A 16,795-nucleotide genomic window follows, 5' to 3' on the forward strand; every position below is an offset into this window, starting at 1 on the left:
AGGATCAGTGCGTTAGATTTTATGAATCGCATTTAATTTTGTCTACAGGCGAGGGATTAACACGGTGGCATTGGGTCCTCCATAGACACCTTAAGCCTCCGGAGAACCGCCAGGTTTAAAACAGCAAAAACTCAACCCGCCAGAGCCCCCTCCCCCAGCACACCGGAAAGCGGAACCGGGCAGCCTGCACGGGGATTTCCCCTCGGGCAGCTCGGAAAGGCCTTTCCCCCTCCCCGACTCCCGCCCACCTACCGGGACGGACGGCAGCGCAGGGGCCGCCGCCTCACCCAATCACCCTCCACCCCCCGGTGCCACGCCAGCTCCCCCCCCGGCCTACAGGCCGCTTCCGGAGCCCGGGGCGAGGGCGCCTCCCCGCCCTCCTGCCGCTTGCCCAACACCGACCCCGGCACCGCCGCCGCGCGCCCCTGACGGCCACTTCCGCCCGCCGAGCCCCGCTCGCCCCTCCCGCCCGCGCTCCCTCCCATTGGCTCATCCCGCCCGGCGCGTGACCGCTACGCTGCCGCTGGTTGGCCCTGCGGGGCCCGTGGTTAGGGGCGGGAGCGGGCCGCTGTCTCCACGGCGACAGCGCGGGCTAGAGGGGCGGAAGGAGACGGGGCGACCGCCGCCGAGCCGCTGCTGCCCTCGGCATCACGTGCGGTTGCCGCGCCAGCCGATTGGCCGGCGCCCTGCCGGCGGGGTAGGGGGAGGGGCAACGCGGGGAGGCGCCACGTGACGAGGCACCGCCCGCCCTCCTCCCCGCTCTTTCTTCCTCCCCAGCGCCCGCCCCCCTCGCCCCTCCGCGCGTGCCGGCCGGTTGGCTGTTGCTGTGGCGACAGGGGAAGGAGGGGGCGGGGCCCACGCCCCACCTCAGCCGCGCCGCAGCCCGTGAGCGCGGCCCCGCCGCCGGCAGCGCCGCCCAGGAGCCGCCGCGGCCGGGCGCATCCGCCGGGCGGGCGGCTGCGAGCGGAGCGGAGCGGGGGCGGCGGCGGGCAGGGCAGGGCAAGGCAGGGCAGGGCAGGGCGGGGCGGGGCGGCCCATGGCGGGGGGGTGAGGAGGGGCCGTCGGCAGGTGCGGGTCGGGCGGTCCGCGCTGGCGGCGGCGGGAGGATGCGCGAGTACAAGGTGGTGGTGCTGGGCTCGGGCGGGGTGGGGAAGTCGGCGCTCACGGTGCAGTTCGTGACCGGCACCTTCATCGAGAAGTACGACCCCACCATCGAGGACTTCTACCGCAAGGAGATCGAGGTGGACGCCTCCCCCTCCGTCCTGGAGATCCTGGACACGGCGGGCACCGAGCAGTTCGCCTCCATGCGGGACCTCTACATCAAGAACGGGCAGGGCTTCATCCTGGTCTACAGCCTGGTCAACCAGCAGAGCTTCCAGGACATCCGACCTATGCGCGACCAGATCATCCGCGTCAAGAGGTGACTTGCCCGGCGGCCGCCGCTCCTCCGACGGCCGCGCCCGACGCCCACCTGCGGCCCGGCCCGCCTGGGGCCTGCGGGCCAGCCCGTTCCCCCCTTCCGTCCCCTCCTCCCCCGCGCCGGGCCGCCCCGCAGTGCCCGGATCTCCGGCCCGGGGGCTGCCCACGCCCTGCCCGCTGCCCGCCTGGGTGCCTGCCCCGCGGCTTCCTTCCCTCGCGCGCCTTCCGCCTTCCCTCCTTCCCCGGCGGCGCCCCGGGGCGGGAGGGCACCCCCGTGTGCGCCCCCGCCGCTGCCTCGCCCGCAGCCCCGGGCTCCCTCGGGCGGGGGCCGGCCGCCAGCCGCAGCGGTGGCGGAGCGGGGGCAGGGGGCTCCGGTTTCCGCTGCTCGCCCTTACCCCCTTCCCCCCAGCTTGCATTTACAACGCGGTGCTTTTGGGGTGCTCCCGCGTGAAATATGGCAGGCAGGCGGCGGGCTGTGTCAGGGCTGCAACTGGGGACTGTAAAAGCTGTTCGCCCCAATATTGCATCGGGTCAGTCCTCCAGTGTACTTTCTTAGTGGACCTCTGGTAGGTGGTTTGCAAGGGAAGCACCTGGGTGTCTTCGTGCAGCACACACATCTTCAAAGGCAGATAGAGATCCGCCTTTTTGGATACCTGCATAGGTATTTCTGTGAACTTCTCTCTCGTCTTAAAAGTGCAGGATGCAAAGCCTCTTTCTTGGTAAAGAGATGACAGCTGGGAGCATTAGGCCTTATCTATGTTGGTGTTTCTCTTAAATTTCCCACGGCCGCATTGCCAGCCACTCTATTAGGAGTGAATCCACAGTGGTGAAACACCGGTGCCTACTGCTAGTTTGTTTTTATGACCACCACGTTGTTTAGATATGTGTCAATCAGTTAGATGTCAGCAGCTGAAATGAATCCAGTCTCACCGAAATAGGGGTAGATGCACCATTTGAAATCATAGCAAACGTTTGAACTGTAGTGTGGATGAGAAAATGCCTCTGGCCAGATCATCACAGACAGAGATCTGTTATTGCCCGTGGAGAGGGGTTGTAATTATGTCGCAGAACTGGTTGCAGCTTTGGCTTGGACATCTGAAAGGGGAACACTTGTAAATAACTTAGTTGGACCACAGCGGTTGGATTTGCATCTTGATGTAAAGTGGAGCATAAAAGGTGCTAATGGCTAATCATATGGTTGGGTATGGTCTGTTCACAGAAACTACCATTCCAGACCAAGGCCTGGGGAAGATGTATTTTGAAATTGGGGAGGAGGGTGAGTAGGGGAAGGGGGAGGGAGGAGACAAAGGACTGATATTTTTAGAGGCTTGCAACTTTCTCATAGTGGGTGTTTCTTAATGTGTCCTGACTTTTTCACTAGAGAGCTCTAAAGACCGAAGTAATGAAGTTATTTTGAATTTATTATGGGAAATGCATTTTCCATATCCTTGCAATCCTTATCACTCACCTTATAAAGAACATTTTTTTCTTTAAATAGTTAGGGTAGACTTTATTAATTAATAAATGCTTTGAGTTGGGTTTTCCTGTATTTAATCAGTGATATAAATTCATGTAGTCTCTGAATGCCTAGCTGTGGCTTTTGCAGGTTGCATTGTGCTTTGCAATGGAGGATCTTCATTCAGACCCCAGCTGACAAGCTGTAGATAGGTGAAACAGAATAGAAAGCAACTTGTACTTCCATAGTCAGATTGACTTAGCGCTGCTGAGAGTGGGTCTTGATGTTGCTCTTGTTTTTCTTCTGCTGTTTCTTTTACTGCAAGACTTCAACTTCTGGCTTTTGTGGAAGACATATAAGCAATATTTTAATCCTAAATTTTACTGATGCAAAATAATCTAAAAACAGCTGAAATCCTGAAAATTTTAATTGAGTTGTAGTTTAAAGAGATATGCTGTTGACTTGCAGTATTAGAGACGTAGTTTCAGGAAGTGTACCAGATCTTTCCTTGTCAACTTAGCTCATATTTGTGAGTGTTGTTGTTGTTATGTTTTGGAACTTGACATAAGTTCACAGGCAGTCTAAGAGCTAATGTGCTGTTGACTTAAGCTTGCATCCTTTTTACCAGTTAAACTGGAGGAATGCATATTTACAGATATAATATGTATCTGTATAAGGAGTTCTAAATTGCAATTTACAGTTACACAAATGCATTTAATCCATGTTGGGAGACAAATAATCGTAGTCCTATTTACTTAGGGATTTTGGATGAGAAGTAGCTAAGAACAATAACTACATGCTTGTATTGATACAAAACCATTATCTAAAAATCTCTGAACTTTAATTGTACCTGAAAACCAATTGACCAGGTCTCTAGCTGGTAGATACGTCTGCATTTTACATGTTGTCCTTGCTATTTTTTTTTTTTTTTTTATGAAAGAATGCCTGTGTTATTACATAATTAGAGAGTAATTCTAATTACTCCCCCAGGAAGTAGAAAAGCCATGTGAAATTCCTTCTTTAGGTTAAGAGATGGGTGCCTGAGTCTTCTGCTTCCCTGGTCTAACCACCACATACCGAGGGCAAGCTAATCTGAGGGAGTCCTTCACTCCACCTGATGAAGTTGAGTTACTTTGTAGGAATGAGTGACATGTTCATGGATGAAAGAGAGGAAACAAGTGGACCTTTACTGCACTCTGAAGCTTAGTGGTTAGGAGAGGTTGAGATCACTCTTGCCAGTATAGTTTCTGTTCTTATTAAAATACTACTTAATATTTAAAAATGCATAAATAGACTTAGGAGTGGGACTGAAATCTGGGTCTCCCAGTCTGCAGAGAAGTCTGCTGATGGTGAAACCATAAAGTCAACCTTCCTTGTGCAGTGTGGGAGCCTGGCATCCCTTTCAGGCATGGTGCTGAGCTTTAACCAGAGTGAAGGATGCCTTCATAGTTTTTAAACAGGTAATTGAAGTTCTTTATTGGGAAACGGTTTAAATGTAAACCATAGTTTTTGTTTCAAGGTAAATAAACCATTTTTGTCTAGATCTTTCTAAGAATGAGTCAAGGTGCTTTCCCCAGTAAGGGAGCCCTGTCAGTTCAAAGTGGATGGATGCACCCCCAGCAGCTCTGGGAAGAGGTTTCACAAATACTTGTACTCTGGGCCAAAGTTCCTGCTGCCAGCATTGGATGAAGGATCTCAGTGGTACAAAGTCACAGCTGCTGGTCCTCCTCCAGATGCTGCATCTCAGAACAACTTCTATCCAAGCAGCCTCTTGGCTAAAGCTTTTGTTGTACCAAGCAATCACTTCTGCAATCAGCTCTTCTTGCAGTGCCTGCAACCAGCCCCACTTATCTGAAACTAGTGCTTTAGTATCAGTACTTGGGGGGGAGGAACCCGCTGAAAGGGGCTGTGTCCTAGGAGAATGAAGCTGTGGATGCCTTGTTTTGCTGGGTGAGGAGTGTAATCAGAAGGCAGGAGGACAGAGGGGTTATGTATAGGGTTAGTCTCTGGTTTAGGAACTTGAGAGTGTCTCTCTCTGTGCTTGTTTGAAGCTGTTACCACTGATGATGATAGCTTAGTAAACAGTTTGGGAGCTCCTATTCACTGTACAACTGGCTGCTTATCTGAAATGTGTCATTCCAACCCCATGATCTTAGCGTTTCAGGCACCTAGTACTGGTTTCTGGATCCCACTAGTGCCAAATATGTCCATTAAGCCTTATTTCTTCTGGTTCTTGCAACTGCTGGGGGTTTGTACTGTTAGGAAGATGGAGTGTACATAAGCGTAATATTTTTATATGGTAGCCTTGAAGGATAGTTGTTACTTTCTGTATACAAGAAGGATAAAGGGATCCAAGTGTCACTTTACTGCCTCCTGGTGAGATATTACACAAAACATTATCTGAGCATTTGTAGGTACTGCAACTCCAGGACCTTCTCTCCCTCCAAAATGGTTTGGCGAGCTCAACAGCAAAGAACTGTCTGTTGTTTATGCTGCAGATAGAACTCACTCTAGTTTCAAAATGAACTGTTTTCTGGAGAAACCTTTTATTTGTGAGAGCAAGGCTAAGCTGGCGGAGTGGGTCCATGCCGGTGAAGGTCTGTGGTGGAGTAAGAACAGAAGCTGTCAAACGAAAACAGATTGAAAGGGATACACTCCAGTTAAATATCAAGGTTTAGAAATAACTTGTCAGTATGCAGATTAAGAAATGTAATTTGTTTTATGGAAAAATTAGTTGGGTAACTCCTAACATTGTTGTGTTTGTCTTCTGTGTGATTAGAAAGCTCTCTGAAGACAATATGCTGATTTTTACAACATACTGAATTTTAATTTTGGCTATGATTTTGCAGATATTTTTCTCCCGTGAAGATATATTTAAACCTCATTGGGTATGTATTCTAGGTGCTTATGTAGTCTTTAGTAATATAATTTCTTAATCTGCCCTACAGGCTTTGAGATATATAGATATATATATTAGAATCCCATGAAACAGAAAAGTATTATTTTTATTCAAGCAGAAAACCAAAGTACAGAAGTAAAAAAGAACTCACAAAGTAAATTCAGAGTTCTTCACTTGCCATAGTTTCTATAAATGTTTGGCCAGCGCTTTAAAAGCGGGACTGTTGTGTTCATATTTTGGAGAATCTAACAGATTCTATTAAAAATAGTACTTTTGAGAAATACTTTTTTTCCAAGTAGTGGAAAAAAAAAATCTTTTCATTAATCCATTGCTTTTTCTCTATGAAGCAAAGACTGATTCAGATTGGCTGAAAATGCTGACTAAAGGATATAGGTATATTGCTATGAAATATCACAGAAATGTGTCTCTGTTCCTTGTGGTGGTGTATATCATGAGGATCAAAGTCTGCCTCCTAGTCTAGGGATTCTGTATGGTAATTTAAAACATACAAGAGAGGTAATTATTGAAATGTATTAATTGTGAAATCAGCATCTTGAGTCAATGTTAATTGATATATTTAGTGACCTAGTGGTGATTAAGTCTGAAAAACTACTTGAAATTACAAATTACTCAAATGTCTAGTTTGAAAATGTTGCTTTCCAAGTACTGTGAAAACAAAGTATGGCTTTAATTCAAAGATTGTTTAGCACACTGGGGTCCAGATCCTCATTAAAACTAGATAATATGGTAATACAGATGACTTTGAATAAGTATAGAGTTTTGAGGAGATGAAATAGTTTAGTTAGTTCTTCAGCTCTCCACTGTATTAAGTACTCATTTAAGTACTTAAATTTATCAGTTTTCTGAAATTCTATGTATTTCTCATATTTTTTTTATTAAAAAAAAAAGATTTGAGAACCACTTAAGATGATGCTTCATAAACACTGCTATTAGACATTCAACCACTAATACGGCTCCAACTTTCCAGGAAGAATTATCTAAATATTTGGTAGAAGTGACACTTGGAAAGTCCTATTCCTTCTGAAGTACTGTATACAAAAGCTTGACAAATGTCCAGGGAATTTCATAGGTGCTAGCCATGTAAAGATGGTAGAAATAAGAACAGACTGAAATCCTGAAGTCTTATTTAGCAAGAGTTTTGTTTTCTTTCAATAAACTCAGTGCAGTGGATTGATTAAAATACTCGTTTTTACATGAAAAAGGCAGGGCAGGTAATAAGCATGGCCCCCATCCAAGCTGCCAGCCACTCTTGTGCACCCATCAGATGAAACTTAGCACTTTATTGCAAGAACAGATCAATAGATTTTAAATCCTGTCAAACACTCATACATATTTCAGAGAAAACATAGGAAGCTGAATGCAATTCTCACGTGTCAAAATACTTAAGTACAACAAAAGAGCTATACTGGCCTTTTCCTGTTGTTTTTTGGAGGTACACTTATGAATAGCTGTTTCTCAGGTGAGAACCTTATCAATTTATAAGAAGAAAATGCAAAGACTTTAAGCATCTGTACAGATATAGAGAAGTGGTAAACGCAAGAAGTCAGTCATATCAAATTGACTCTGTGTATAACATTAGAGCCTTCAGCTGTATGGCCATCTACTGTGTCTTGTTGGGGAACTGACACATAGACCGTCCCTGAGGAAGTGTCTATAATAGAAAAAGTGTAAGTTTAGAGGATACAGGACATTACTGTGAAAAGTGTTTAAACTCAGATTTTTAGTTTCTATTTGTGCTCTTGTACTTTTGAAATAAATTTACAGTGCTTCTTTCTGGCTCTATAGAGTTTAGATTCACTGAAAAAAAAAATTCTACCTTTGTTTTAGTTTGAAACTAATGAACTAATTCTGTCAGACAAAATAATAGGTTTCTTCATCTAACTGGGGAATTAGTACAGAGACAATCCTCTAAAAAATGTCTCTGACAGTGTGTAATTTTAAGCTATAGAAGATTATTTTAAAGTTGCTTGGCTTAGTCTTAAACTCTGATATTTCATGGTGTTCATGCATCTTCAGAAAATATTACATTTAATGTTTTCCTGTAGAAGCTTTTGAATTAAATACCGTACCAGAAGAGTTCTCTTAACTTTTTTTTCTTTTACCCTCACTCTCGCTTTCTTGATAATCTAAAATATTTCTGCTACTTTCAGTTACTTTCTGTGGAAACCATGAAAATTTGAGACAATGCTTATAACCAGTCCTCTAATGTAGTGGTTTTGTTTTCTTCTGCTTCCCCCCTGCCTCCCTCCAGCTCATTGTATAGGTATTTCATTCCAAAATTTATTTATTTTCCTTTGTAAGGTAAAGTGATATGATAGTTTCCATATGTGGGCACTGAAAATAAATCTTTTTATCCCCTCCTGCTTTTTAGGTGTTCTTTGGACTTTTATTGAAAAAGCCAGGTAGGCAAGCTCCTTTTGTATGTGTGTTTAGCTTAGATCGTGCTTGTTTAGAGTGTAGCATCTCTTTTTTTTTTTAATGATGCCTATATCACTTAGCATCATCTTCTCTTTTCAGATCTTAATTGCTGCTATAGCTCATGTTTTTGTAGAAGCGTGTGAATAATTACAGATAGCTACAATTGTCAAATAGTAGAATAGTATGGGGCAAGACTTCTTAAATTTGTTTTCAGTTGTATAGTGTTGCTTGATCGTGTGTGTGTTGTAGAAATGCTATTTAATGTGTTAAAGACCAAATATAATGGTGACTTTAGTGGCTTCATAGTTTAGTACAATAATATAACATTAATGCTTGGGGTGGAATGTTTTCTGTCTTGCTATTCATTAAGCTGTTTTGACACAGATTTTTGCAATGAATATTTGGAAAATTTTATCAAAAAAAATCATTGCTCATTAGAATTTCTGTTTTGCCTAGAGGACAATAATTCTTTAAATACCGTTCTTTATAGCCAACGCAGTTGGCAGTAACTCGCATCTTTTCTTTCAAAATAACCACAATTCTCTACACTTCTGTTGGGTAGTCTGTGGATAGAAACAAATTTTGTTTGGTCATACATAAAACATTCTGGGTAGCAGTATGTTTTGTTAAAATTCTTACGTTAGCAGGCATACTTTTTGGACTGAAATTTCAAAAATAGATGTTCTTTGGCAATTGGAAGTTTTTAGATGAATAGAATTTGAAATGTCTGAGTGGGTGGCTCTCCTAAAAATCATTAAATCCATTCCTTTTCTAGTTTTCCCCTTAATAATTCAGTGTCAGATTTTTATTTTTTGTGCCTAAGAACAAACCTGAGGTTATTGGTTATTTCATTTCTGAAATATTGCTCAACCATCTTTTTTTTTCCCCTCCTTTTTTTCTCCATGTACGTTGTGTAGGTGGTATGCGATGATAACGTTTTGAGAAAGAATAGGGAAGCAATTGGGACTGCAGTGCTAAATTATCCTGGCACGCAGTGACTTGTACAAAGATTTACATGATTGTTAAGGTAACAAGAACTATAGTTATCTGCTTCTTCATATTCTCATATTCATTAGCTTCCTGCTGGTCTGTTTGGGGTCCTGGGGGGGGGGCAAGAGGGGAGTGTGTTGTTATGTGGGCTTTCTTGTTTGTTTTTCTTTTTTTCCCAGAGGTTTCCAGTACAGGACTAGTATTTAGTTTTTGCTGTGCTAAGGCAAACACGATGGTCTAGGTACAGTTTACAATGATGAGTGCAACTCGAACACTTTCTTTGTGAATAGGTTGCATTTTAGCAGCTGTGTTGTCTTTAATTCTCTTGTCTAGACTAGGATTTAAGGTGTGATATGAGCATGTTATCCTTTCTCAACATTAATGTCATGGAGCTAGCACAATTATTTGGTGCTGTACTCTTTACAAATGCAAAGGTGACAATATTTTAGTTCTTGTCTTTATTAGACCTAGACTCTGTGAACAATCAGGTGAAGGACAAAAGAAAGGAGTTAGTGTGTTCAGAGCTGATTAGCTTGTTTTGAAACACCTCTTGCATTGTGTAGATAGAGCTTTAATGTCTTTTGAAAGACTGTTATTATCGTCTGCAAAAAGTCAGGGTAATGAGGCAAACATTAAAGCATTTTAAAATATTAGAGCGTAATAGCTTAGGATAGTGGTCTGGGGTAAAAGAAAATATCTCTTACTTTGTAGAATGGCTTGGTGACTTCCCATTATTGTTCTGGTTAACAGGTAGCCACCTTAACTAAAAGATTAATAGCGTTTGAGATTCCCATGTGAGTATCAACTCAACTACAATTTAATTTGAACTGGAAATGAATTGTATAAGGGCACTGAACTTGAAGTGCTCTGAATGCTGTCAAGCAAAGCTTTAGTCCTGGATTTCTGATTAATTGCAAGAAAAGATGCTTTCAAGAAATAGCCACGTAGATCATCTCTGAGCTGTATGAGCGCTTTCTGTCATGAGCAAGTTTTGGTGGGAGAATGTTTGTACTGGTTGTCCTCTTACTCCTAATATATTTTCCAGTGTAGAGGATAAGCCAGGGCTGCTCAACCTATTTTATCTGGTTAGATCTGGTAGCAGTTTCCCACATTTCTATAACGTCTTTGTAACTGCTGTACAAAATCTTACTTGAAACGGTTTATAAATGTGCAAATAATTGGAATGCTTGTTTTCTTTTGCAAAAGCCATGAACTTTACAAGATCTATCTAGAAATGCATAAATTAGGTCTTTCCTTAAAAGCTGCTTTTCTTTTGAAATTTCCTTTCCATGTTTTCGATTTCATTTTTTAAATTTTAGAAGCTCATTGTATTTGCCAGAATAAAACAATGAACATGAAATACTTGGGTTTTATACCATTTTCCCCAAAAGTTATAAATGAGTGGGGGGGGGAAAAAAAGTGTTTTGTTTGTTTTATTCACTTTTGTGTTTAATTGCACTTGGCCATCATGCGGAATCCTGGACATGTATTTTTTGAACTATGTGACAGCAGTCCTTATTTGTGTACTGCTGTTTGTACACTTTTTTTAAAGAAGGTGTGCTTTCAGTCTGTGGATTACTGTCTACGGCAAAAAGGACTTGATGTTGCAAAGGGTTTTTCTAGTGGTAATCTTCTATCTCCAGATTCAAAATTTCCCCCTCCTCTGCTGCATTAATTCTGCTGAAAACCAGTTAAACAGTGGCATTTTGTGGCTTAGGTGTTTTTTTCTTAACTTCAGAGGTTTCATTTCTTTTTCAAAATAATTTGGAGAGCAGAAAATGGTCACCTTGAACTATTTGTTCTGGAGCATTTTATCAGATGCCTTTTGTATCCTCACCTTCTTGCCCCTGTCCACCCCACCCCCCAAAAAAAACCCAAAAAAGTATGTAGTCTGAGTGCTTCTCAGTGTCTGATCAAATTCAGGCTCTCTATCTTGCTGGTCTGCTGGTCTCAGAGCGGTTAGATTCTTGGTAGCTGACATGCAGGTTACTCCCTACAATGCCTGGAAGAGAGAAGCATGAGTCACCTTCTGCTGGGTTAGTGCTGCAGTCCACAGTCAAAATCCAAGCGATAATTTGGAATGAATTCTCCCATTGCTTTCATCGATTTGGGGAAGGGAGTGTTTGGGTCAGTGCACTTCAGTCTGTTTGATCTGCTTGGGTTCTTCTTTTACAGATAACCTTCTCAGTATACAGTGGGGGTAGGAGAAGTTGGTTTCATTTTTGCACCAAGTGTGCAGGATGCTCTCCACAGTAGGGGAATCCTGGCACTGATGTTCTGAACATGCAATGCACTGGAGGAGATGTGTTTAGTTTTTTTGTTTGGTTGGTTTTGTGGGTTTTTTTCAGTGTCAGCTTTCTCTTGCATTTCATTGAGAAATAAATGATAAATGGGTGTTGCAAAATAGATTAGTGTTTCTTTTCTGTGTTCTTTAGGAATCTGCTTTGCTCTGAGGTGTGTAGTTCTGTTGCAACAAACCACTTTAACTATTTTCTTATGTATGTAGACTCTCTCTCTCCTTTTGAGAGGCAAACCCTCTCAGTGATCAAAACACGTTCTGAGAGAATGGGCGAAAAATGGAAGCTACTATGTCATCATGGAGTAACAGTTCACTTTTTCAGAAATGCTGTTGTTACCTGGACTAGGGCAGTCTTCTGGTGACCATTCACTGTATGGGATATTGCATTTTTGCAGTGACCTCTTTGTCTAAAGTGAATAAGCAGTCCTGAGAAATCCTTGCCTTTTTAGTCTCTGGTATCTGTCTTCAGCTTGTACACCTGATCTTTTTCTGTTGTTGTTCCCTCAGGATTTGTGAATTTGCCTTCATGTGTTTGTATTTGCCTTCCTAGTGGCTCATCTTCTACAGGAAGACTGAAGAGTATTTTTTCAACCTCACTTGCAGCTTAGTGGTTAGAGCAGTCTTCTGGGAAAAGCAGATGTGAAATTCCTATGACTAAAGAAGGTGTATGGTGCAGGTCTTTCACCTCCTTGATTGATGCTGCAGTTGCTGTACTGCTATGTTAAATGCAAGAAACAGTGTTGCCACCACTTGCTTTTATTCCCATGACTTTGTATGGAAGTGATGTCTGTTGTGTTTGCTATTGAGTGTGTCGCTAGATTCACAGAGCAAAGTTTAGTGAATTAGGGCTCTCGAGGGACTTGGCTGCTTGCATGCCTCGTCTGTAAATCCCTAGAGAACTTAGGTGTGTGACCCTGTTGCAGTTCCAATATATGGCTCAGCTGGGCTTGCCCAGCTGTAGGCTTTCAGGCAGCTACCTTGTTTTGACAAAAACCTTAGATGGATGTGGCCTGTCAAGAAATTAAGTGGGTAGGCAGAAATTTTGTGGAGCAGTCTCTTGGACACAGTTCCCTAAGTCCTTCTGGAGTCCCAGTGTATTTTCCCGCCTCGGTTTTGCATTCAGGTCCAGAAATATTTGCCATCAGAACATTTTCCTCTCTTTACCTCCTGCTTTTTTCACATCAGTTTCATTCCTTACATTTTGAGCAGCAAATTCCTGAATGCCTTTGTATGGATCTTGTTAGTACAGAATGTTGAGTAGAATGTAGACTTGATGATCATATCATCCACAGCATGATCTTGGCAATTCTTGAACTTCAGATAGCTTTCTTCTCTAAAAAATTAGTTTTATGCACAGGTTACGTTATATAGCTGATTGTAATATTGTTTTTGGAGTAGAATCTGCTTAGGTGGCTATCCTCATACAAATAGTTGTCTGAGGGATGATAGACTCTTTCCTAGGAGGAAACTGAATAAACAGATGACATGAAGACAGCTTGCTGAGAGTCCACAAAGTTTTAATGTTAAACATGAAGAAACTTAATTAGCCTTCATAGGTCTCTCTTCTGTGTTTCTTTTAGTTTATATCTGCAGCCTCACTTAACACGAAATGCTGCAGATGCTCAGCAGGCTATCTTCGTATCATCTCCTTCTCCAGTAACTGTTATAAGTTGGCTATGTGAGAATAGGTAGCTGTCCGCTCCTTGATCCTCTGCGTTCTGTAAAATTTAGTCATGATGGCACATTCTGGAGTTTCACTCAATCCAAATATTCCCGAATTTGATTCAAATTGTGGAGGAGCTAGGCTGCCTGTTGTTGTGGTTAATGAGTGGCTGTTTTGACAGGATTAGGTTGAAGAACCCTCTGTTGCCTTTAAATATAACATTATGGATCAGATGATATTTTTGCCTGGGCTGTGTAAGTGGATATCTAGTGGTCTTGCCTCTAGTCTGGCACTATGTACATTATGATCATTCTTCCATCTGGGGTTGTATAGTCTTTGTTGCTTACTGAAGTATCACTGTCTTATTTTGTAGCTGCTGCAAATTTCTGATGAGTCTGTTTACCATCTAGCAGTTTTAGTCAAACCTCTTGTACCCCTTTTATTTCTAGTGCTCTCTGTAACCAGATTTCATAGCAACCAAAGTCAGATGCTTGCTACCCATCAGCTGATGAGTCTGTCAGCAACTGTTGGCAAGGAATGCTCTTCCTATTACAACTCTGAGTGCCAGTTCTTAAAGGTCTGTTGTTACTGTGGAAATAACTGTGTTTCCACTAGGCCCCGTGCCTCAGATTCTGTGCTGACCATGTAATTGGAGGATTGCTGGGCTTGCTCTGCATCTGTATGTGGACGGTTTTCAGGAACCATAGTGGACAGCTTCCTGATGAATGGCAGCTACTGTTCTTTCCATCTTTTTGATTTACACTGTCGGTTACGTTTGTAATTGCCCAGAGTTCAACTACTGGGCAGCTGTAATGGTTTAGGGACAGGATACATAATGTGAATGTTTAACTAAAAGCAGGGGCCTTTCTCAAGGGAATGAAGTGACTGGCACTTGCAGACAATATGAGCCCTCAGTCACACTACTGAACTATAGCAGGCATGTTCAAAATACTATTTTCTGTCTAAAAATTGTATCACAAGAAGCTCATGGTAAGCAGCATGGTAGTCTGCTCTGATGATGGAAAGGTGGTTCCTCCTGACTGGTTCCTCCTGACTGCTTCCTCTCACTGCTTTTGTAACCCTTTGCTTAAACAAATCCACATAATATAGTTTTTACCGATGAAAGTTTACAATATAACTGTGTTCTGAAAAGAAAAATAAGTTTATGGAAAGCTGGAGTTGGGATACTTTGACTTAAAAGGTCTGGATTCGCCTGGAATGTGAGAGGGAAGTAGGGTGATGTGCTGTGCTGATTTGACTGAGAGTGAGTTAATTTTCTCCATGCAGTTAGAAACTTCTGGGTTTTGTAGCTAGTACGGTCATTGTTGGATTTAGTTTGAGAACAAGATGTTAACACCCCAAGACGGAGTTAGTTTTTAATTGCTCTGGACTGAGAGCCAGGGATGTTCTGAGTGCTCTGCCCACAGGTGTGAGGCAGCTGGGAAGAGCGGCAGAGATGGGGCAGAGCTTGACTGACATCCAGACTGATCAATATGCTTCCTATTTAAGGAGATTCGGGATCTTTTGACTAGGAGGACAGGGAGAGAGATGGAGACCTGTTCCAGTTCTGCTCTGTTTTGGTGGAGTTCTGTTTGTGAGTTCCCTTAGTTGGGCCTTTCACCATCCTGCTGTTTGCAGAAGCCTCCGGTCCTTTCTGCCTTTTTCTCTCTTTTCTCCCTGGGATCGGCTTTGGGACCAGGTGCTGCTGTCTGGAACTGGCTGCTTGGTGTGGGCAGAGTTTGTGAGGAATTGCATTGAGTATCTTTTATATTCCATTTTCCATTTTATATATATTGGTAGCAGTATATGAATATTTTATTGTATTATTAAACTGTGTTAATCTCAATCCACGAGTTTCTCCCTTCCCTTTCAATTCTCTCCCCTGTTTGGGGGTGGGGAGGGAGTGAGTGAACAGCTATCGTGGTTTTGAATTGCTGGGTTGGATTAAACCACGACTGGTGCTTATCATGTATTGCAGGGTTTACTGCTCTATCTCTAGTCCTGATACAGACACATTGAGAAAAAAACCCAGGGGTTACAAAGTTATCCCCTCTGGGAATAATTGCTACCTTGTAGACTCAACATAGGGAAGAAAATAGAACTTTGAAAAACAAAACAAAACAAAGTTTGCCCTGTATTCTTTCCATGGATTCTCATCAACTTGGTCATTCAATATGATTTGCTGCTTATTGCAGGGTATTGCTTTTTTTATCTTGTTCTAACCCTAGTAAACTGTATTTGGCTAAAATACACCAAAAAATTATCCTTTTTGAGATGAGTGTATCCAAGAAAGAAAACAAATCACTTAAAGGTGTGAAATCAGAGAACTTGAGCTTATGTTAAATTCTCATCCAGATGGTTTTTAGTCAGAGATAGTGACTGCCATCATGGTAACTTCATCTGCCAGAGAGGGACAACGGAAAGCTCAATCTGGGATGAAAGCTGAAAAGGCACACCTTGAAAATCCTTTATTACTCTAAAATTAAGCATTTGTATTGCCTTCCTAGCTGGGATAATTGGGCTGGTAATTGAAGTCTACATTCTTCTCCCAGAGATGATCAAAACACCTTCCTTGAAAAGACTGTCTGTCAGCAAGAGATGTGGTTAGATTAAAAGGACTGGGAACAGTCTGGGCTTCACACCCCCACACACACCTTCATATTAATTGAAATGGCCTTTCTGCATAGGACAAGTTAATGTGGAAAAAATAATTAGTGGGCTATTTTCAGGAAATTTTAGTTACCAATCAGTGATTCAACAAAGAGGGTGTAATGGACATTAGGGTTTGTGGTACCTTTAAATATAGGCTCTTTCTTAAAAGAAGCCCAACTTTCTCAAATATTTTCTTACCATTATTACTGTTGCTTTTGAGGGTTAAGTGTACAAATTATCATCCTTTCTGTACCTAGAATGTGACAAACAGACATTTAAATATTGCAGTGGTGTTTTGTTTCTCAGACGAAAAGTACATTATAGTTTAGCATCTTTCACAAACTGTTTCCTACCTGAATACTTTTGAAAATAAGTTTACTCAGAAAGAGACAACTAAAACGTACATGTTTTACTCAAATGTATGCGTATATGTGCAGGTGGGTTTTTTGGTCTTCCAGCCGGTGGTGTCAGGAGCCAGGACAAAAAAAAAAGAGTGGGTTTCACTAGGTTCTGCAATCATCTTCTATTTAAAATAGTTCAAATTGACCTTTGTCCATATATGAAACTTTTGTTGCTAAGTGTCTTTCTGAACAAGTTCAGTTAAAACAATGTAAAGCCACATGGTTTGTTTCCTACATAATTTAGGCAATGTTAAAACTGGTGTCCTTGTGGGAAGTTGCAACATTGTAGAGAACTTATTTAGGTTGTCCTGGCTTCTTTGTGTTTTTTCTCTCTCTAAAAAAAAAAAAAGTCAGACCTATAGCCTCTTGTTCTGAAGGTTTTGATTCTTCTTTTCTCTCTCGCTCATGTATGCATGTATTGCTTTCTCTACCAGCTAGCAAAGCCCTTCCTTTCCATCCGCTTAGCTGAGTAACTGTCTCTTTGGGCGGCACAAGCCATCAGCCGGTGTGTGGACACCAGCAAAATGCCAGTGCGGAGCTGCTCCAGTGCCCTGGGGATGCCGACAGGTTAGGAGCC

The 16,795-nt window shown here is 42.7% G+C and overlaps 1 protein-coding gene across 1 annotated transcript in view; it reads left to right on the forward strand.

Annotated features, from left to right (window-relative positions):
• Positions 1–821: 821 nt before the first annotated feature.
• The window catches only part of RAP2A (RAP2A, member of RAS oncogene family), a 33,362-nt gene continuing 17,388 nt past the window's right edge, over positions 822–16,795 (forward strand). The window contains exon 1 of the mRNA XM_065057283.1: positions 822–1,420. Within this exon, the coding sequence (XP_064913355.1) occupies positions 1,107–1,420 (314 nt within the window). The 5' untranslated portion in view covers positions 822–1,106. The remainder of the gene's footprint in view (positions 1,421–16,795) is intronic.

This window comes from Columba livia, chromosome 1 (genome assembly GCF_036013475.1).
Source record: "Columba livia isolate bColLiv1 breed racing homer chromosome 1, bColLiv1.pat.W.v2, whole genome shotgun sequence".
Taxonomy (NCBI): domain Eukaryota; kingdom Metazoa; phylum Chordata; class Aves; order Columbiformes; family Columbidae; genus Columba; species Columba livia.